The sequence below is a fragment of the Pinus tabuliformis genome, chromosome 6 (assembly GCF_031772625.1).
Source record: "Pinus tabuliformis cultivar Carrire ecotype Pingquan chromosome 6, CPIR1, whole genome shotgun sequence".
Taxonomy (NCBI): domain Eukaryota; kingdom Viridiplantae; phylum Streptophyta; class Pinopsida; order Pinales; family Pinaceae; genus Pinus; species Pinus tabuliformis.
In genome coordinates this window covers 1,933,133,533-1,933,157,861 of record NC_142292.1, presented here as the reverse complement: position 1 = coordinate 1,933,157,861, position 24,329 = coordinate 1,933,133,533, and the positions used below count along the sequence as shown (strand labels likewise).

The 24,329-nt window shown below is 40.1% G+C and overlaps 1 protein-coding gene across 2 annotated transcripts in view; it reads right to left on the bottom strand.

The window, feature by feature from the left end:
• Window positions 1-24,329, bottom strand: part of LOC149266919 (calcineurin B-like protein 1) — a 214,746-nt gene that overhangs the window by 66,464 nt on the left and 123,953 nt on the right. For both annotated transcript variants that reach the window (XM_089431210.1, XM_089431215.1), the window contains one exon: window positions 20,391-20,450. In XM_089431210.1, the coding sequence (XP_089287336.1) occupies window positions 20,391-20,450 (60 nt within the window). The remainder of the gene's footprint in view (window positions 1-20,390; window positions 20,451-24,329) is intronic.

Below are 24,329 nucleotides of genomic sequence, written 5' to 3'. Positions count from 1 at the left end.
ATATCCTGGGTAAAATGGTACCTGATATCAATGTGATTGGAGCGGTCATCGAACACAAGATTCTCTGAAAGACGAATCCCACTCTGGTTGTCGCAAATGATCACGATGGTGTCCAGCACATGCTCAAATAGTTCACTAAAGAGCTTCCTCAACCAAACAGCTTCACAATAGGCCATACTAGCAGCAATGTATTCAACCTCAGTGGTGCTTAAAGCAACCAACTTTTGCTTCCTGCTCATCCAAGAAATTGAAGCGGACCCCAATGAGAAGCAACATCCTGATGTGCTCTTTTGATCCACCATATTGCCAGCCCAGTCAGCATCAGTATATCCATGTAGCCTCAAATTCTCGGCAGTGTATCTCAATCCATAGTTCATTGTGACACGGAGATATCTCAAGAGATTCTTAACAGCAATCCAATGTGTGTGACGAGGCTCGACCATAAATTGACTCAATGTATTCACAGCGAAGCATATGTCTGGACGAGAGTTTACCAAGAACATCACGGCCCCCACAAGTTGTCGATACTCGGAAGGGTTTGTCAATTCGGGCCCAGCATCACTTCCGCATAGTTTCTTGAAGTTGAGTTCCATTGGAGTAGACACAGACTTGTAATCCACTATCCCACATCTCTCGAGCAGCTTCACAACGTATTTTCCTTGAGAAAGGAAAATCTTGCCTAGCTTTTGCCAAACTTCCAAACCTAAGAAGTAGTGCATCAGACCTAGGTCCTTCATCTCAAACTCAGAAGCCAACTCCCTCTTGCATTGATAAACGAGAGGATTTGCACCTGTCAGAAAGAGATCATCTACATAAAGAACCAAACTGAGAGGCATTTCCTTTTCAACCTTGAGATACAAGTTAGGATCAGCATCGCTCCTCATAAATCCCAACTTCATAAGATAGCTATCAATCCTCTCATACCAAGCCCTAGGGGCTTCCTTCAACCCATATTAGGCTTTCTTTAACCTGCATACGTGTGTCCTTTGATCTTGTACTTCGAACCCTTGAGGTTCTTCCAAGTAGACTCCCTCCTTAAGCGAGCCATGCAAGAAAGCAGTGTTGACATCCATTTGATGTAGGCTCCATCCTTGAGTCGCAGCAAGGGCAATAATAGATCAAATAGTTGTATATCGGGCAACCGGTGCAAATATCTCGTCATAGTCCACTCCTTCCTTTTGAGAGAAACCTCGAGCAACAAACCTGGCCTTATATTTTTCAGCACACCCATCAGCTCCATGTTTAATTTTGTACAGCCATTTTGAGGTGACTACGGACTTGTCCTTCGCTCTAGGCACCACATCCCAGAGATCATTTTTCATGATAGATTCATATTCCTCATTCATCGCATCCTTCCAGACTTGGTGCTCTATAGCTTCTTCGAATGTACATGGCTTAGATTGAACAATAGTACTCAAAAATATTCTAAAATGAGAAACATCAAGTTTCTTACCAGTGAGAACTTCTTCAGGTGTCTTGAAATCCAGTGCTTGATGCGGTCTCCTATTTTGAACATACACAGTAGTGTTGGCAGCTTCTCCCCATAAGAACTTTGGTAGACCTTGATCATGGAGCATGGCACGGGTGGCTTCCATGATTGTTTGATTCTTTCTTTCAGCAACTCCATTTTGCTCAGGAGTGTATGGAACGGTTGTCTCCCTCTTAATGCCAGCCTCTCTGCAAAATTCATTGAATTCATTTGATTCATATTCGGTTCCATTGTCGGTCCTTAATATTTTGATCTTCTTCCCTGTTTGATTTTCCACCAAGGCTTTGAAAGAACGGAACCATTTGAACACTTCATCCTTCTTCTTCAAGAAATAGATCCATGTTTTGCGAGAGAAGTCATCCACAAAAATTGCATAGTATAAATATCCTCCCAATGATGTTACGAGCAACATACCAGATAAGTCAGAATGGGCCAATTGAAGAATGTCAGTAGTTTGGCTTTCACTTGAAGGGAATGGTCCCCTTGTAGGTTTCCCAGTTGCACAACCCTGACAAACTCCTTCTTGATTCATGTTGAAATTGGGCATACCTGTGACCATCTTCCTTCCCCCAAGTAAGGCTTTGTAATGAAGGTGAGCAAATCTCTATTGCCATAATTCAGATTGAAGAGAAGTATCGCAAGTTAAGGCTCCCAAAGGACTTCCTCCAACTTAATCGAGACCATCATTGCCAAATACGTACCTTTCCATCAATGAATGCTAGCTTGAAACCTTTATCTTCCATCGGAAAAATAGGCACCAACTCCTTCTTCAAATCAAGCACATGCAATACTTCTTGTAGATGAATGGTTTGACCTTTATTTAAGTGAAGAATGACAGTACCTATCGCTTTCACGGGGTAGGTGGCATTATCTCCAAGTATGATCTCCAAATTAGTCTTCTTTTCAATCAAATTTGAGAAGGCCTCCTCGTACCTAGTGAAGTGCCTGGTCAAACTAAAGAAAAGTCTAAAATTTTCGGCCCTGTAATTTTGTCCAGAAATTTGTCCTCCTTGTCTTACACGTGAGAGAGAGAGAGAGAGAATGCTCAATAGTTGTACGAACCAATGAGAGAAGGAGAGAGAAGAATGTGAGTGATGATGATGCCAAATGAGGTGAGAGGTCACTTGTATTATACAAGTCGTTGAGGGTGAAGTGACACGTCCATTGGGCTTCATGAGCCTACATGATGATGTGGCCAGCCTGAATAATTTGTACATGTGCGGGAATAAATTCAAAAAAACACTTATGCTTGTCCAAATTAGATGATCTTTATATCAATTTTGGTCCTCTCGAAAAGAGGAATTTAATGAAATCATCATCTTCATCAAATGAGATGTATCAAGGTGGAATTTGGCCCTAGTTTCCAATTTTAACAGGTTTTCTGTTCCTGGTTCTCGACCAACTTTTTGATTTTTGTCTTTTGGATTTTAGAGTTAGATTCATGATCAAGTGGCAAGTCCACTTATTTCATTTTCTGCAAAAAATTCTACTAGAAGCTCGCTTCTTGTAGACTTCTTGTTTTTCTTGAACAAGGACCTCTCTCTGACATCCATTAGCTCTTTTTAAGCAGGCCACCATGAATGACTTGTTTGCCGCTTGTTGTTTTACTAACATTCAAGGATATCCTCATGATATTATAGATTCAGTCGTTGATAATTTCCATCTTTTAAGTGTAATAATGCAATTTATGCTAGAGATCATCTCATAAAGTTTACCCATTGTATGCTAAGATTTTGTGGCTTTGCACATTATAAGAATGAAGACATCAAGACGTGAGTTTTTGTCCTTTCTATGGAAGGTGATGCTAAGAATTGGTTTTATGATTTTCTTAACAACTATTTTGATTCTCTACAAGCCATCGTCAATGTTTTTAAAAAGAGACATGGAGACCAAAGGGATTCATCTTGTGCCAATTACAATGTGAAGAAAGATGAAAGTGATCCTGTAAAGGACCCAACTATTGTAGAAAGGTTTCAAGAAAATGTTCCACATCAATCTTTGCCATATTGCAGACTTTGTGAGCATTTTCATGATGAATCCACTTGTGTCGTGGCAAGAAGAATCCTTGATAGTGGAAAGGCGGGACAAATGATCGAAAGGAAAAGGACAAGCAACTTATCAGTAAATTGACTCAAATGATTAAGGACATGCAATTTAGTCAAGCACAGTTGATGAAAACCATGGAACTTAATCAAGAGAAATTAATAGCAAATCATGCTAAGGAAATGAGATCCATGCATACCAATTTGTTAGCTATAGAAGAAAAGCATGTTGAAGAGTTGAACACCATAAAAGCAAACCATAAGAAAGAAATGAGGTCGATGCAATACATGAAAGTCAGCCTTCGGAATAGATTATTAGCTATAGAAGAAAATCATGTTAAGCAACTGAAAACCATTGAAGCAACTCATGAGAAAGAGATGAGTTCCATTCAAGGAAATCATAACAAAGTAATAAAGACCATGGAATTAGATCATGCTAAGGAAATGAGTACCATGAGGAACAGGTTACAAAAAATGATAGAGACCATGGAGGCTAATCATATACAGCAAATGAAAATTATGGAATCAAAGCACGCTGAAGAAATGATTTCCATGAGGACTGAACAGATCACTCTTCAGAGTAAGCTACAAATGATGGAAAAATCGCAGTTCGAGGAGCTCCAACTCAAACCAAAGGATCCAAGGGACAAGCATAAAGAACTTCCGATAGATCACAATCCTCCTAGTCCACTAAAGCATTGTCGATATTATTGCGAGGAGTTGACTGGAAGTGGCATTATTGGAAAAGACAGCAAGAAAGATCAAGCTATTGAGGTCAATCACAGTACTTGTGGGACTTATGTGTCACCTTTGACAGAATATATTCAGAATAAAATTGGGCAGACCTCAAATATTTCAATTTTTTCATCCAAGGATTTTCAGGATCAAGACAAAAAACCCACACCAAGCGCATCATCGTCAGCGTCACAGCCTTCCAGAAGCAAAAGTAAAAAGCGGAAAAGAAGAAGGAAGAGGTTTGATGCATCTGATGGCCGGGAGCATCTCGATATTCGAATAAGTCAAAGTCCTAGGATTTTTAGAATTCAGCGTGGTACATCAGAGAAGCAACCCATGGACCTGCCTGAAAGTCAGTAGATACTCATTTCACACTTCATTGAAGACATCATATGCCGTAGGGCCTCTTTGTATTGTATCTCTACCCCTATTCTCAGATATAATTTCATTTTTGTCACTAGTTAGTTTCCATTTCATGCATTTACCTTTTATGTCTTTATTCTTCATATGTTAGAATAGAATTTCTATTCCAACAAATGTTCTATGATGTATACTTGATGATTTTGGTTTTGAGTGGATATCTATTTGATGCACTTGTTTTTCTTGGATATAGATGTTAAATTTTGATCAACATGTTCTTTGCAAAGGACAGTTACTTCTATTTTCATATAGCCCAATTATCAATCCATTTCTTTTAGTAGCAATCACATCAATTATGCTGACAATAACTGAGGAAAGAACATAAGTAAATAATGCAAAGGATAAGCCAAGACAAGAGGACACATGAATATGGCTCAAAGGGAAAAACCCCATGATGGGGCATACCCTTGATCAATTCTTCTTATTATTATAATCAAATGTTCAGAAGAGAGAGAGAGAGTACAATAAAGAGTCAAGATTGACTTGCCAATACCATTGTCCAAATTCTAAGGAGATGGCCCAGACAAGTCTACACTTCATTCTTTAGTCGTAACCAGAGATCAATAATGGTCAAAGCAGATACAAAATTGACTTCAAATGGAACCCGATCCTAGATCAATAAATGCGGCCTTCTGAGTTGAAGATGAAACATCCAAAACAATTGGAATCAAGGCATTATTACAGTTCTGGTTAGGGCACATATCAACCCTAACTCACAACAGTGAACACATGAGAATAATCTCAAAATACTTCGCTTCTTCTAGTTGTAGGTGTGATCCTGGGTTTATGATCATCTTTTCGTCCCTTTTAGAAGCCTACAGCTAGCATGAAGTAGGCTCCTTGAGAATGTGGCCTACCAAGGAGAGGGCTTTTACACCACAAAACCCTCCTAATGCCTGCAATAATCCTCCAAGATGGCTCGAAACTGTGACAGGAGATAAAGGAGCCCAAAATAGTACTCAACTTAAGCTCAAACATTCCTTTAGCAGATACGGCCTTCACCCTGAGGAACCCAGCTCATTATGCAGCCCAAACAAAACGCCAAACAGTCATCTCCTCCTTTTTTGGAGCTAACTCTCTTTCTGCGTCAATTTCAGAGAGAAGTGTGTGTTATGATGTGTCGGAGCACCTCTATATATATTATTCGTTGGGGTCAAGAGATGTTACTATTGGACTTGATGAGTCGACATATAGGTAAGGCCGACCTTAATAGTTTGCATGTGATAAAACAAAAAATTCAAAATCACACTTCTGCTTGTCCAAATGAGACGATCTTTATATCGAATTTGGTCCTCTCGAAAAGAGGAATTTAATACAATCATCTCCATCAAATGAGTTGTCCCAAGGTGGAAATTGGCCCTAGTTACCAAATTTAAAACTCCCTCTCAACTAGGAAGAATTCCACCTGCCAATCCATCTGTCATCATCAATCATCATGCCATCAAGTTGCCATGTATCATCTCTGTCATCTTTGCTCTGCTCTGTTGAACCATGATGTAATAATGAAGAAGAATTGATCGCAAGTGAGTCAAAAGACCTTACCACTCTCCACTGACAAAAGTTAGTCCATAGGTAGAACCTCAATTGATCCCAGATCAAGTTTTTGAACACCATCATCCTAGACATAGGGAGTACGGCAGTACACAATGCGTCCATCGGTAATGCTATGGTCCATATCCACTTTTCCCAACTCATTGGCCAGATTAGAGGTACTTCCCATGTGTCCTAGACTACATGGTTAGGATGATACTGAATCAATATTAGGGAAAGAGTATATCACATCCTGCTCACAACCACGTGTAGGGAAAGGATGAACCAAATCCTATAGTCACACATCACAACCATCGTAGGGAAAGGATGAACCACATCCTACAGTCGCACATCACAACCATCTTAGGGAAAGGATGAACCAATGTTGCACTAATCGTGATTTAATTGCGATTATATCGTAAAATCACGAGTTTTCGAAATCGGCGATATTATCGACCGATAAATACATGTATTTTTTTCAGCGATTTTTTGGGAAAAAATCCAAAAAATCGCGAAAACAAAACAATATATATATATATATATATGTATGTATGAGGAGAAGGAGGTGACACAACCTACCCAAGCTACATTTGTCACCAGTAGAGGACGTGGTCTACCTCCTCTAGCTCCTAATTCTTTAGCTTCTAGAGCATAGCAGAGTCCACTGCCAACTCCACCGACATCTACATCTAGAGGGGCAAAGGAAATCAGTAGTATTAGACTTTAGTTATTTGGTTCATTTCATTGTATATGACATTATGACTCATGATATGAGATACATTATTATATTTTTTGTTGATATTTTGAGGCTGAGTTGGGAGTCATGAGTCAGGACTTACTATTCAGGACATGATTCACTGTTATGTGTGATGTGGCACTAGAAATGATATTAAACATCTTATATATTAGTTCTTTTATCATATTTATGTGTCAATGTATTTATTTTATGTTGTAGATGCTTTAGATATTAAAAAAAATGAAAATTTTTGTATGTTACCATTTTTTCTCAATTTTTACCGATTTTTTCAATTTTTTTTTATTTTTCCCCACGCCAATTTAATCCTGATAACGATTAATGCAACATTGGGATGAACCACATCCTACACGTATGTAAATCACCGAGAGTAGGGAAAGGATGGACCACGTCATACAAACACAAGCTACAATCACATGTAGGGAAAGGATAATCCTAGGAAGGATCCTACACGTGGGGAAAGGATGAACCACGTCCCACCGACATGTCAATCACCAATAGTAGGGAATGAGCATCCTACATGTAGGGAAGGATGAACCACGTCCTACCAACATGTCAACAAATGCCTATATGCATCTCTCACTGGGGTATCCACAAGAGAAGGTGAACCACTCATCCTACTCATATGCCATAGGAGAAGGTGAACCACTCATCCTATGCATATGCCATCAACAGTAGGGGAAGGTGAACCACTCACCCTACATACATGTGTTCGCAATCGTAGGGGAAGGTGAACCACTCACCCTACCCACATGTCAACCACCATGGGGTATCAAAGGGGAAGGTGAACCAATCACCCTGTACACAGCGCACCCATAGGGGAAGGTGAACCACTCACCCTATGGTCGCTCATAGCTCAATAAGTACCCCAAGCTCCCAGAGCTCAATGTTCAATCTTAACCAAGAATCCCTTCATATGGGAATAATGCCAAGTTGCTTTCTGAAAGTCAAGACTAGATCAATGGGAGCCTCATAGCCTTGATATGTGATCAACAACATTAAATGTTAAGTTTTATTGATATGTGATCAACATGCCATTAGTAATAGTGTTTGATGGTCAAACCACCCTAATTATATTAAGTTTCTATAAGTTATGTAATCACAATGGAGTATTTGCAAGTGTGATATTGATCCAAGTGGATATTGGTGGCCACCCACCAATTCCACTTGGACCCCCACCATTGTTTTTCTCTGTTTTTCAGCTTCCTTAATTGTAGCACAGTTTACTATTTTTAGCAGTTTTTCGGGTCCTGAACATCCAGAGCCGTTTTGAGGCCCTAAACGACGTTTTTTGGGAAAACTGGAAGCAACATGGTCTATGGACCAATGTTGCTCATCCCAAAGTTGTAGTCCTCAGATAGATCTTTTCTAACAAGGTATTGTGCGTGTCAAACGGAGATTGTATGCCAAAGTTACGACCCCGGGAAGTTGATGTACCAATTTACCCAAAACGGGGCCCATAGTTTGGCGCTTCATCTCCTAGGGTTAGGTTTTTGGATGTTTAGGGTTTTCCATTGTTTCTCAACAATAAATAGGACTTTGAGCCTCATTGTAAGACAGTTCAAAGGCATGTAGCTGCCACATCTCTCCTCAGAGATAAGCTACCATCGCCTGAGCTAGTTTATTTCCATTTCTGTTTGTAAGCATATTTCAGTATTTTACATTAATGAAATGAAGTATTATTTCTGCTGCATCTCTGTATTTATAGTTATCTCTGTACTTTGTTGCGTTCTTGTTTAAATCTAGATCAATGGTATCAGAGCGGTCTGCTCTTTCTATGTTTTTCTTTGCATGTCCCCAACGAGGTCGAGACTCGGGATATAAGGAGTTACGGCTTGAACTGGTCGAACCTTTGCAAGACCAACCTCACAAATCTCGATCGCCTGCCATGGCGGATGAAAAGAAAGACAAGGGGGCAGGAGATCCTATCAAAATCTTGCTCGAAGAGGCCCTCGAGCGACAAAGGAACGCGATGATCGACAACTTTGCCCAAATACGTTAGTGGCTGCCCAGGGGCGACAAATCTACTTCCAGCAGCTACTCTGGAAGCGCCACACCTTTTAAGGTACAAGTTAACTTTGACATTCCCATATTTGAGGGTCAGATATATGCAGACACTGTAGATAAATGGTTAAATCTGCTAGAAGGGTATTTTTTGTTCATGATTTTTTCGACCGGGAAAAGATTACTTTCGCTCTTCTCAAAGCTGCCCCACACGTCAAGGACTGGTGGGAAACCTACTGCGAGCAGAAAGATGAAATTACGGCCTCACTGTTTTTAGCCGCACCCACTTGGAATTCATTCCGGAATGCCATCAAGGAGCAGTACTACCCTGTCAAAAGCTATGAGGGTAAACGCATAAAGTGGACCACGCTGCGGCAAGGAAGGGACCAAGACGTTCCGGAGTTTACCAATATTTTTCATACCCTTCGGACAAAGTTGGGTATAAAGGATTCTGAGCTATATTTCGTACTCAAATACTGTGGCTGCCTACACAGGTACATCCAGGACGAGACGGAGTTCATGGACATCTCCTCGCTCGGCACGGCATACCGATACGCTGTCAAGATCAAGCAGAAGTTTAAACAAAAGAAGCGAGACTTTGGATCTGCAAATCCGAAGCAAGGGAAAGGCACCCTCAAACCGCTGAACAAAGAACAAAGCCAAGGCGGAGTGGCCAGGACAACCCGCCAAAGCCGCAAGCAAAGACTAACACCGCGAAGCCGAAGAAGGACACGGGAAAGTGGTGTGAGTTCCATAAGAGCTCCACTCACAACACAAGTGAGTGTCGAGCCAAGCAGTCACTGGTGGCCAAGCTAAAGTCTTTGGAATCAGATGCATGTTCCGACTCTAAGTCAGAACCCGATAAGGGGAATGACAAAGAGAAGCAAATTATCGATGCGGAGCCCAACGCCACCGTTGCCACCACGAAGATCCAAAAGGAGGAACTCGAAGATCCAGAGGAGCAGGAGCGCCTCTTCCACTCCTAGATGTGGGTAAAGGGCTCCCCGCTTTAGTTCATTGTCGACAACGGGAGCCAAAAGAACCTCATTGAAGCAGAGGTCGTAAAGCGGTTGGGCTTACCGACCACAACACATCCACAATCGTACACCATTGGGTGGCTTCACCAAGGACGGGATCTTTGCGTGAGCCAACAGTGTTGCCTTCCATACAACATCAAGCCCTCCAGGGATGAGGTATTGTGTGACGTTTCTCCCCTTGATGTTTGTGATGTATTATTAGGCCAACCATACTTGTGGAAAAGACATGATGTGTATGAGGCAAGGCCTCGTGCTGTTATTGTTACTTTGGGAAATAAGTTGTACAGGATACCGGAGGTAGCACCACCTATCGCCATCTCTTTGGTTACTGCAAAAAAATGCAATAAGCTCATTTCCAAAATCGGGATATTTGTTTTCCTGATGATACGCCCTCAAGGAAAGAAGACAGTGGCCACGACCTCCACACGAAGCCCCTCCACACGACAACTACAGATGGACAAGGTCGTGGAGGAGTATGAGGACATCTTCACCTCCCCGCAGGGGTTCTTCTGCACTGTTAGGTCAAGCACTCCATCAATCTAACCCCAAGTGCGCCGCTGCCCAATGGACCAATCTATCGGCCCTCCGTTCTAGAGAACGATGAAATCAAGAGGCAGATTCAGGAGCTGCTGCAAAAAGGTCACATCCGACCGAGTTCATCGCCCTATGGGAGCTCGATCGTGTTGGTACAGAAGAAGGATGGGACTTGGAGACTCTATATTGACTATCGGGCGCTGAACAAGATCACTGTCCAGAATAGGTACCTGATCCCACGGATTGATGACCTTCTGGACCAACTGAAGGGGGCAAAATATTTCAGCAAGATCGATTTGAAGTCAGGATATCACCAAGTACCAATCGAACCCTCCGATGTGTGGAAGACTGCCTTCAAAGCCAAGGAGGGCCTTTTCGAATGGTTGGTTATGCCTTTCGGGTTGACGAATGCTCCTGCAACCTTCATGAGGCTAATGGATGAAATCTTACGGCCATTCACCAACTCATTTGTAGTGGTATACTTGGATGACATCCTGATCTTCAGCCAGAGTTGGGAAGAGCACCTCCACCACATCCGACAGGTTCTCCAAACACTGCGGCAACACAAGTTATGTGCCAATTTGGAGAAGTGCACTTTTGGCATGACCCAAGTTCAGTATCTGAGATACATTATTGATGAAAGGGGGGTGCATGTCGATCCAGCCAAGATCCAAGTCATTCGGGATTGGACAGAGCTCCGCAACTTTATTGGTCTTGCCAACTTCTACCGCAGGTTCGTGTTGGGATTTTCTCATATCACTTGGCCCTTGAGTCAAGTCACCAAGGGAGGAGCGAAAGCAAAATTCTTTTGGTCTGAATCTCAACAGAAGGCATTCACAAAGTTGAAACATCACCTCTTCTCGGCACCGGTGCTCACATTACCAGACTTGCAACAACCATTTGAGATCGAGACAGATGCCTCTAACTATGCAATTGGGGCAGTCCTTACTCAACACGAGCATCCAGTGGCATATCACAGTAGTACACTTTCAGACACAGTGCAGAAGTATCCCACTTATGACAAAGAAATGTATTCCATTGTGCAGGCCTGCCGACAATGGAAGCATTACATTTTGGGGAAGGAAACGGTCATCCACACAGACCACCGGTCTCTGTAGTTCATACAGACCCAAGGGAAGTTGCAGAATAATCTCCATTAGAAGTGGTCCACATACCTGCAACAGTTCCATTTGAATATCAAGTATAAGAAGTGCAGCACCAATAATGTCGCAGATTGCCTCAGTCGACCACCGATCATGGCATTAACCACCATGCTCAACTCTTGTGGGCACGAGACTTCGGATTGGCCACTTCTCTACAAAAGCGACCCAGACTTCGGTGACACATACTAGACACTCTTGGAGGGTCAGCATGTTCCAGATTTTCACCTCCAAGATGCCCTGTTATGCCACCTGGATCACCTTTGTGTTCCTTCAAGCGAGCGTGCCAAGATGATTTGGGAAGCACACTATAGCCGGGTTACTGGGCATTTCGAGGTCGAGAAAACGGTGGCAATACTGCAAAAGTATTTCTATTGGCTGAATCTTTAACAGGATGTCGGGAAGTACATCAAATCCTGCATTGCCTGCGTCATTGCCAAACCAACCATCAAGAAGCAAGGCCTCTATACTCCGCCACCTACCCCTAGTCGACCTTTGGAATCCATCTCCATGGATTACATGTCGGGACTTCCTTCTACGAAGCATGGAAACGACTGTGTTTTTGTGGTCGTCGACAGGTTCTCGAAGATGGCCATTATGGCGGCCTGCAAGAAGAATATCACAACAAAAGCCATTGCTAAACTCTTCTTTGAATGAGTGTGGGTACACTTTGGGATCCTACAGTCTATCATCTCAAATCGGGACAACGGATTCCTCAGTAGATTTCAGTCCAATCTCTGGTCGATGCTGGACACCAAACTCACTAAGTCCACAGCCTTCCATCCCCGAACTGATGGCCAGACAAAGGTTGTCAACAGGATGATTGTACACATTCTGCGCATGTACAACTCAAAACATCCACGCACATGGGATGAGAGCCTCCCCTATGTCTAGCACAGCTATAACCGGGCTCTCCACAGCTCGACTGGCCACAGCCCTTTTCAGGTGGGGTTGGGATTCCAGCCACTATGTCCCATTGATGTGGCCATGCCATTTGCAACTACTCAGGCAGATTCAGCTCATGTCCAGTCCGAAACAGATAAGGCAAACAGCTTCATTGAGCACAAACAACATATCCGCTAGCATGTCCACGACATTCTGGAGAAATCAAATGCCAAGTACAAGCAATGACATGATCAACATCAAGTGCCACACAAGTTTTAGATGGGCGACAAAGTCTAGTTGCATTTGCAAAAGGAACGCCTTACCGGAGCTTATCGGAAACTCAGACCACTCCGATATGGTCCTTACACCATTACCAAGGTTGTGGGAGACAATGCATTTGAGCTCAGCATTCCCCCATTCCTTGGCCTGCACCCAGCGTTCAATGTGGACCACCTTCGGCCATACTTTCCACCATTACTAAACACATCCGGCATCGCAGAACAGCTCACACCAACAGAGTTAAATCCAGATTGCATGGAACAAGCTGCAACTAATCGGATCATGGACACGCAAATCAAGCTCACTCGCCAGCAGAAGATCCAACTATATCGAGTTGTCAAAGCAGGCCAACTCCTTCACCAAGGCAAGTGGCTCACCAGGGACCAGGTTCAGCAAAAGTTTCCTCATCTCATGAAGGAACTCAACGCAATGGGGACCATTGCTTCCTATGTGGGGAGGAATGATCCAGGTGGATATTGGTAGCCACCTGCCAATTCCACTTGGACCCCCACCATTGTTTCTTTCAGTTTTTCACTTTCCTTAATTGTAGCACAATTTACTATTTTTAGCAGTTTTTCAGGTCCTGAACTTCTAAAGCCGTTTTGAGGCCCTAAACGACATTTTTTGGGAAAAATGGGAGCAACATGGGTCTATGGACCGATGTTGCTCATCCCAAACTTGTAGTCCTTAGATAGATCTTTCTAACAAGGTATTGTGCACGTCAAACAGAGATCGTGTGCCAAAGTTACGACCCCGGGAAGTTGATGTACCAATTTACCCAAAACGGGGCCCATAGTTTGGCGCTTCATCTCCTACAATTAGGTTTTTGGATGTTTAGGGTTTTCCATTGTTTCTCAACAATAAATAGGCCTTTGAGCCTCATTGTAAGACAGTTCAGAGGCATGTAGCCGCCACATCTCTCCTCAGAGATGTGGCTACCATCGCCCGAGCTAGTTTATTTCCATTTCTGTTTGTAAGCATATTTCAGTATTTGACATTAATGAAATGAAATATTATTTCTATTGCATCTCTGTATTTATGGTTATCTCTGTAATTTGTTGCGTTGGTGTTTAAATCCGGATCAGATATGTGAGTCTACACATAGGAAACCTAGCTTGCACTAGTCAAGTTTGTAGATTCATTGTGATGTTAATATTGTCTCATATTCTCTCCACTCTCTTATGTTCACCATGAATGTGCTTTTGCTCTTTTAAAAACCAACCAAAATCTAAATTGAAATTCCTTTCATTAAATTAAGATGGTTTCTAAGGGTTTCCAAAGCTACCATACTTAGAACTATACAACTTTTATTATTAAAAATACAAAAAATAATAAAAATAAAAATTTTGGTAAAGAAGCTTCAAAGAGTTTAATGGTTTAGCACCCACCAACTATCAAGAGGTGGTCCACCATTTGTCATTTGGTGGTATGAGGTCAAGCCTGACTTAACAACCACGGACAAGAAAACCCACTTTGAGGAATCAAACCCAAGTTTTAATGTTGCCCCACTTTCATCAACCACCTTTCTTGTCTCTATAATAACTTAATATCTATATATTTATTTTCTTTGGAAGTATGCCCTATAAGAGAGAAATCAATTGATATGTGTTACAACCAAATGAGAAGATTTTAAAAGTATGGCCATATAAATGGATCTCCTTTTCTATTCAATGGGACAAGGTTGACATTGACACATTCTCTTCCACTAAATTGGGGAAGGTTGACTTTGTCATATCCCCTTCTATTCAAATGGTGTAGGTTGTCTCTTTTAATTAGTCAAGGAAGGTACACAACTTAAAAGTTCCATAAAATGTGGGGAGTTCTACAACTTATGACAACATTTTGGGTGCTACGTTCAAAACTTCTCCTTTGTGATTGCTTCCTTCTTGCAAATTTTGCTTTGTAAGCCTCTTTTTCATTGTTATATTCCTTGCAGAATATGTATTGTCAGCTTTCTCTCCTTGCAGCATTGCCCCACAAGCCTCGCTATTTAATGCAGATTTTGCCTTGTGGGGCATCTTCCTCCTGCCTTCATACTCAATGTGCTAACTTTTAGCCACTTCAATTCCAAAGTAGTCCACTGTTTTCATGTATAGAATTTGACCACAAGATCAATATTGCCATTTTGGGAATATTTAAATATTAGCTTTTTTTCAAAAAACCCCAAAAAAGGTGTCAGCTTCCAAACTAGTTTGGGTTATAGTTTTGTTGTCTTCAATATTCAATAAGATTCCACCTTTCACTAGGTGTTTCTAATTATTCCACTTGGTAAAATGTGAAAATGATTGATCGTGAATCTATCAATTGTTGATCCAATGAATGTTTCTATGTTACAAGGATCAGATTAAGAATGCTCGCTTGAATTGACCCCTATCGTTTACTAGAAATATCTAATCATACTTCTTGTTTCATTGCAAACGATATATGTTCTACTTGGAAATTTGATGATATGAGCACAAAGAAATTTTTGTTTTAGTGTTTGAATCCTACTTACCAGTCAGCATGTTGACGTTTGTATCTTGGGCAGGTACTTCTGCATAGGTCTAAGTGTCTAAGCGTGCAGAAGTCACCCAAAGTCTCCTTAAACACTTGCTCTTGTGCAAGCAAGTTGCATTTGTAACCTAGCCTAAGCTTTTAACTTAGGAAAAGCAAATAATTGATATGTTGGCTTAATGAGCTAAAGAAACATTACAAAAAATTGAAGTATTTACTTTAGTCATTATGTTTTAATCTCAACACTTGATCTCAAGTGAGGGGATATCTAATCTCGGTCGTCAATCACTTTAAAAGTTAAGGTTAGGGATTTAGCTCAACGAAAAGTTATAAAAGCAAGGCTAAGGAGAAGGAGAATACACACCATACATTGGCACATAATTGAGAGATGCATCTCAACAAGGAGTGTGATACTCTAATGTGTTGGGTCCGACAAAGGGGGCAGCAAGGAGATCCAGATCAGCCAAGAAGGGCTTGATCAACTGGATCATATCTAGTGTTGTAAATGTATTTCCTCAATTGAGCCATTATCCTATGACGGGAGCCCAAGTAGGTTCTAAATTAATTCAATGATGAACTGATTTGATTGGGCAGAATCTGTGTCATTTTATGAGATTGGTTATGTTTTTGCTTTCTCTGATTTAAGTTAAGAACCTAGCTCTGCATTCATTCAGTAGATTTGTAATCTTCTACTTTAATGATTTGTTGGGTGCTAAGTTCACAGGAGAATTTAACACATCACACATATTTTCAAATTCAGACAAGCAATTCTTTGATTTTGAAGTTGGATCATTTGGAGTTAGCAAAGAACTAGGAGGATCACTACAAGTCAAAACCACAAAAAGCAGTATTGCCCTTGCTAGTGCAAGACTACATGTGAGTCAAGGCTTGTGTTGAACACCTAATGCACTAAGGGTTAGTGTGGACGAATGTAAACAGTTGGAGAAGTCCAAGAGACCACTTGGAATATGAAAACCAAGGGTCATAAGACAATGTATAATAATGTATATCTTTGTGAATAAAATGGATTCCACGATTTATCCTAAAGTTGTTTACATTTGTGTATGTTTAACATGGTATCAGAGCAGCGTATTCTTGCCTTGGTCAAGTTTGAGTCGCATTTATGGAACCTGGCCTCCTTCGAAATCAAATTGGTTTGTTAACCACGGTGAGCTTTGTCAGAGAACCATCGACCCTACCACTCCCACCCTACATTCCTTGTGAGGCATTACCTTTGTGTGTTACCTCACTGACCAGATTGTTTCACTCAGAGAGTCATCATGTCTGGCATTCCTCAGCCTATCTGCTCTATCGTTCCAAGCACTCTTTGTACATGTCAGTGTTCCCAATCAGCTCTGCAACCAATTCTACCTTCCCTGACTTCCTCCCTGCATTTTGATAATGCGTTGAACGTTGATTTCAATTCTAATTGATGGGGGAAATCTGAAAACCCTAACATGGGGCGTTACTCTGAAATTTTTTGGTATTTGAAATTTGCCTTGCAGCACCGGTTCCTCTATCCAACCAATTCATATGTTTTTTGTGCTCAGAACCCCTTTTCAAATTCTCCCTATAGTGAAATCAATATTGGAAACTCGTCAACTGTTGATATTCCTCTTGCAAGACAGTCCTCATCACACTTTTGATTTCAGTTCAACTGGAGGTCATTCATTTGTTTTTCAATTGGGTCCTATGAAGTATCTCTGTATTTTTTTTCCCATTTCGATTCAAATTTTTACAAGAAGACCGCTCTACACCTTGGCTCTCGGCTCATCTCCTTGGAATCACTTCAGTCTCATGGTCGAACCTCATCTATTACAAAATCTAATTGCTACACAGTAATCAATCATGGTTTTTTCTATTAAATGCCCACAGATACACCATTGAAAGCCCTTATGAGTTCTGGTTGATATGAGTTCTAGGCCTAGAGCGAACACAAGGGGGAAACTGTAACCCCAGTTATATCATCATCTAAGGAAAGATTCAAAGTGCAAAATCAAGATTGATAAAGAACTATTCACGAAAGAAGCTAAGGTGGTTTATTACCAAGCAGTTGTAGTTGGCTCTGTTGTTCAAGATCGACATTGTGATAGGCTTCGCTCACTCTCTCTATCAAGGCAGACGTGACTAAGGGCGCAACGAAGTGTCATTGTGTTCCAGTGTATGTACAGTAAGCAGCAAGGCATCCTTTGGAGTTTGGATCGACATCTTCAATGGTATGGTTTTTTGGTGTTTCATAATATTCCAGACGCATCATCGAAATCCTTATCTGCAAGATATTCCATTAATGGTATATTATCTTGAAGCACCATAACAGTGATCGGTTGCGACCATATGTCATATCTCGTGGTCTTTTAAACATTGGAGCCTTCTTTCATTTCGCTACATGTCTCTTCTTTCGGTCTAATTATCTGTTGATATATTCTTCGCACTAAAATGTTTGTAATTTTTACTGCAATTTGTGTTGAAGAAGTGTAGTTCAAGATAATTGCATGTATTTTGGACAGACAAGTCTTGTTGGTTTTATTTGAATAGATTTTGTCTTAGTTGTGTGCTTTCCGACATCATCTAGTTGTTGCAGAATAGTTGAATTAATGGGAGTGTATCTCTACACATTATCATAGAGCTCAAACAATGGAACAGTGTATAGTTTCGAATTTTGGGGAAACTGCTTTGTGTGGGGCACAATATTGGAAAAGGTTTATTGGACTGGACATCCAAAAAAACCACATTGTGAGTGCATTTCAAGATGGATGGTCGATAGCTTGGAATGCTTTGACAAGCCAGAAAACACATGCAATTAAATTCCCTTGTGCCTAGGTGATGACATGTGCATTTTTTCTATTGGACGGGCAATTGCATAGTGTTTGCTCCATTTTAATGTCCTCAGAGTACAAGTGGGTATCTTTTGAGAGTGAGTTGTTAACTAAATGGCCAGAATTACTGAGCTATTTGAGTTCTTAAAAATCTAATACACTCCACTGATCATGATACAGTGAAAATCAGCAAAGCCTCTCTTGCTGATATTAGAATCTGTCTACAACATGCACAAGTAAAGATCGAGTTTTTGCAACATGAAGCACAGGTACAGCAAGATGAGTTAAAGAAGAAAACACATCATTCTGAACTGGTTTTTGTTCAGAACAATTCTCTATTTGAGTTTGAGACGAACTCCCATAAGCGACCAGAAACTAATCAAATCACTGAGGTTGAAGTTGATTCACATCAAATGCCAATTCCAGGAGCAGTTTTCCATAAAGATGCAGAAGTTCAAGCTGCATTTCCCAAGCCAATAATAAGACCTTGGGAAGAGCTTGTCAGCAACAAGCACAGAACCGGTCTTCGATATGACAAAGATGTTTCCTTCCACATTTCAGACTATTATAAGCCCATTCAATTTCAAAGTGTCGAGTTTCTTCAAGGCAACTCAATTTCACCTGCTTCTCTTCCACAACAGCCACAGATTGTCAAATGTGAACACAATAATCGAGTTGGCCATGTGAAAGATCATTGTTTTGATCTTCCCCAGTGTGAACATTGTCATAAAAATACTCATCATTTAAACAGATGTTCCAGAATTAAGCCTCCTACAAGAACGAAGATTCACCTTAGATGGATCGCTTCTTGGCAATGGGCTTCAATAGCCAAGAACATATTTCGGTCATACCACAGAATTTGTTCTCAAGTATTGACACATCTTGCAATTGAGATTTCTTCATCTTTTCACCTTGTATCTAATAGGGGGAATTGATGGTCAGTTACCAAATTCAAAGCCACATCAAGTGAGCCTGAGCCACAACCTAAGCCTGAGTCTAAAGCCAGAGTTTGCCATACCCAGATTCAGAGTTGTATCCAGAGACAAAGTCATGCCCTATGAGCATGCTTTTGGTTGATGGCCTTCCTTAAACCACCACCGGTTGAGACCTCAATGGTCTCCCACATTTTCAGAACATTAGGGAGCACTCCCACTAGCAGAAGACTTCAACTTCTAGCCAGATTTGGAACTGTTCTAAGAACTGCACCAAGTGTTTGAGAGTTGGTGGTCAGCCTTTAAACCACCACCGGCTGAGACCTTGAGTTCTCCCACCTTTTGGGTTGGTGGTCTTCCTTAAAAACCACCTCTTCAGAGAGCACATTAAGCGATTGGCTGCCACTTTTGTATTACAGCTCTCTTCTTGGACTCATATACACCCCTTTGGATTAAGGGGGGAATGTTGGACACCTAATCCGCTAAGGGTTGGTATGGACAAATGTAAACAGTTGGAGAAGTCCAATAGACCACATGGAATATGAAAGCCAAGGGTCATAAGACAATGTATAAAGATGTATATCTTTGTGAATAAAATGGATTCCACAATTTATCCTAAATCTGTTTACATTTGTGTGTGTTTAACACAGCTTGCTAGTTTCTACTACATTGAGGCTGACCCTGCTAGTCCTCAACTAGAGGTTTCTATTGTTGCTAACAAGGACTACAAATGAGAGAGCTAGAGAAAACTTCCAATGCTAGAACATTAGGATTCAGTATCAAGAACCTTATACCATATTTAGCATCATAACCATAAAGCATGTAGTAATCCTTTGGCTTTCCTATACTTCCTAGGGCATAAATTCACTGTCACTCTCGTCATACCCAAGTCAAATTGTCAGCGAAAGTTCCACTATTCAATATTCTAGGTCCTACTAGAAACTATATTTGAAAAAACCCCAACTTTTTGGCCTTTTCCTAATTATTATCATAGCTATATTAAACTACTACATCTAAAAATAATGGTTATATAATACATGCTCATCTTTTTCAAAATAGATTCCACAGATTGTACTGCATGTGTAAGTAGAAACAAAGAAAAGGTTCATCCAAGCCTATAACAAAGACATAATGGTTTTAAATAGTATAGAATTAACTCTGTACCTGGATTAGTCAGCTCAACCTGACTTTTATCGAAGATAAAATTAGTTTTTAATACAAAAACATGAAAAGAATAAATTGACCATTGGAAAGCCAAACCCATAAATAGATTTCAGTACCCGATCAGCAAAGAGGTTCTCCTTCTTGCTATTCTTAAATAATGCCAGCTGAAACTCCTCCTAAGAAAGACATATCATAAGAACAGATATTGTAAGTATATTTAAAAACAATAAGAAAGTACAATTTTTAAATATTCAATATTTCCATTCTAAACCTTTGAAGAAAAATGCTATAAAAGATATTTAAGAATGGAATAGAATTTTTTCCAATAAATGTGTCAGCATAGACATAAAAGTTGTCATGTAGAGTACTGCTTTCATACACATTTGCACATGATGTGTACATTAACCTCTAAAAATATGCACAGCAATACCATCCTTCATTTGAAAAAATGTTTTCTACAAAGAAATTAAGTTTTCCAGGTGTATAACCTAGTCCAGTACAATTAATGTTCAGGAAACTGTAATCCGTAGAGTTGCACAGTTAGGACATCTACACAGCTGCATTTCATGAGATGGTGGCTGTACAGTTGAGACTATGAAACAGAACATATAATCTGTGCCACTGCCTATGGTGATTAGTTATTATTCTAGTTCTTTCATCCCAGGCTGGTTACACAATTCTCCAATGGACAATGCATTCCTATGATTTAAAAGAAATATGGGCACTTTCCTTGTATTCAAAAAGAACCTTTCATTTGTTCTGTTATCTACATTTTATCCCCAAAATATTGATCACATTAATAGTTAACAATCACATTGCTGCAGAACTTGGAGGCTATTGGCATACTTCAGGAACAATAATTTCAAATTAAAAAGTGGACAACCTGTGAAATAAAATTGTCATTGGGCAGATAAAATTTGTTTGTAAAATCATCATGCAAATAAACAAGGGGCCACTTAACAGCTCTGTAGGAATAATAGTGGAGCCAGAGTTGTCCACCCCACTTATAATAAAGACCACATTATCAAACTTAGAAGTTGCATAATACCTTTAATAGTACTCTTAACAGGTTACAGTTAATTACATAGAGAAGAAGTTCAGTGCCAAACCAGTCGCCAAACTGATCAGACAGCTGAGTTAGTATCGTTGAAGGTCAATTCTGTCAAGTCTGAGTCTGAGTTGAACAATTTTAATAACAGTGGTACGCACAAGGTTTGCTATCCATGCCACAGCAACTTAATTCAACCATATGCTACCCGTACATCAAACTGTGCAGCCACCATCCCAGAGATTTTCACACATTACTACCATCACATCTACAATTTTGTATGCACTGATCTCTTCCTCCTTACAATGGCCGTCATAACTTATCATCTATCAGTCATAATTGACATGTACACCTGCTTATCCTTTTTCCATTACAAATTTGGAAATTCCATACATTTTTAACCTCCCTAATGTCTCACCCCTAAAAAGATTTTATAACCATATGTTAATTTTTTAAGTTAGAAAGAAATAGTTATATTGAAGTAAAAAAAAGCATAACTTTAGAGATAAGTCACATGATACACTGGCATGGGACACAGAACATGGAAATACAAGTGTCTGACACAAGACACGGCAACCTTGAAAACAGGACATGGGGGACATGTTATATATATATATATATATATAACAAATTAGTGAATTACATATACAAAAATATAACAAATAAGTGACTTCCACATTTACAATTTTACATGATAATGATACAAATCAATTATAGAACTTTTGCTCTTGAGCCTGCTGTCTTGTTAGAAGTTAAAGAGTATTTTTTTCAGCATTTGAAGCTGTTGTTGCAGCTCCACTTCCAGCAGATGGAGCACTAGCAGACCCTGAAGAAAATGGAGGGGGGACAACATCAGTGGGGCCATTTCTCCCTTTCTTTTAACCTTTTCCAGCTGGCCTTGATGATTGAGCTATTATTTCTGTGAAATGAAGACAATAGACTGATGTACGACAAATTCACTTGCCCAGCACTTGGAATCCCTTCTAACACTGCACAATAACCCTCGACTGCACTCCAAAACATCTCACACTGCTAATCTGTTCAGTGAAATGAGCTCAAATGAAAGAGAAACCTGGTTATAGGGGGCATGGTGATGGCACATGTCCTGTGAACAGGACATGTGCCCTCACATATCAGTGTCCAACATGTAGGATACTTGACATGGACCTTGTTTGGATGTGCCCTGTTACTTTGCTTTAGAGCTTTATATACATATAATCTATATGGTGAAAGTTACATTGTGTGGATTCCACAAGAAAGAAAACAAACATGAAAATGGTTAGTGATGATGATTACAAGCAAATGCTACCTGTCATAGAGATGAGGTCAACATTGTAAGGCACCCTCTCCATAGCATGGAAAAGCGGCACAAAGAATTAGGGGAAAAATCAACAAATTAATAGAAGATACACAATGTATTAGCCTATTAGGGGGCAGAATTGACAAGCTGATGGAGATTCTAAAAAAACAACGGCTAGATCTAATAAAAATGAGCAACAATGACAAAAGAAAGCATCAAAGTCAATTAATTATCATAGAGAAATGATTGACCAACTAAACATATGAGTAAGATGTGTACAACCCATAGTCCATTGAAAACTACCACCAAGCCCAAACTCATCAAACACAAGTTACAAAAGATATCAAGATAACTCAGATGATCTGAAGGGGATCATTACATACTTTGTCATATATTTTAGTACATTCTGGGCACAATAATTAGAGCAATTAGCTTGCAGGGCCCATTTTATGGGCAAGTTCAACTTTGGTGATTTAGGGTCCAGAACCTTTACTAGCCCATTTGAGGCTTCAAAAATGGTTTTTTGAGTTAAAATTCTGTGAGCTTAGCACACAACCTCTTAACGCTGTTCTGTCATTTAAGAGTTTTCCAATGACATGAAAGATCACCTCAAACAGAGTTTATATGCAGAAGTTATGCCTCCCACAAGTTGACCTATGATGTTGACCATCATGGTACCAAGTGGGTGCCACATCAAATAACATTACTCACACATGTAGAGCTATTCACGTGTAGGCTTTCAAGAAGACTCTAGAGGGTACAAAACCCAAAAACACTAATTGGGGTTTAAGGCATGCAAAAACCCTAACCCTGACCATCGACAACCCTCAGGCTATGTTAAATATACAGCTGCTAATAAAGTACGGGGTTCCAATCTTGTTATATAGTGAATTATTCCATAGTTGAGCAAAGCATCTGGGAGAGAGATATTGAAGACGAGCAAAGGAAGTAAAATCCTATAGCATCCATCTTGGGCACAGTTTCCATGTCAAATCCATAGTGAGTGACCCCTTTTTGTATTTGCATTTCATAACTGAAAAGGAAATCACAGAGCATAGGCCTCATCTTCTAGCAAGGCTTTTCCCGCGTTGGCTTTTCATGGGGTACATCTTGTCTTCCTTTTGTGGATGGTGAGTTATTTTCTTAGCTTCTTCCGTTTTAGTTTCAGTTTCTCTCTAAGAGTTATGATGATCATCATAACGGATCATCATAAGATCCATTGAGATGATCCATTGTAGAGGAATATCCACAACTCACATATCAACAAGTTATCTAAATAAAATCAAAATAGATACCTAAGTTCGATGGACAAGACAAGAGAAAGGTTAACTTGTGGGTTAATAAAATCGAGGGGATTTTTGCTATGAATCCACTCACTAACAAATTAGGAAATGTATCAATGGCATCCTTATACTTAAAAGGAGATGCTTACGATTAGTCACAACATCGTCAAAGAAAACTAGCGGTTTCTCAATTAACTAGCAAATGTTCACAGAAGATGATCTAAAGGGGTTTCACCCATACATGCCAAATCAGGACAGTGAACAAATATACCCATGAATTGTAAGTCCTAATGACTAAAATTTCTATCTTACAGACGATACTCTTAAAACTCTATTTTAGGACTTAAACTTGTTATTAGCAATGAGTTAATGGTATCAAGAACTAAGAATATGATCAAAGCTAGAAGCATGGCAAAAATGATAA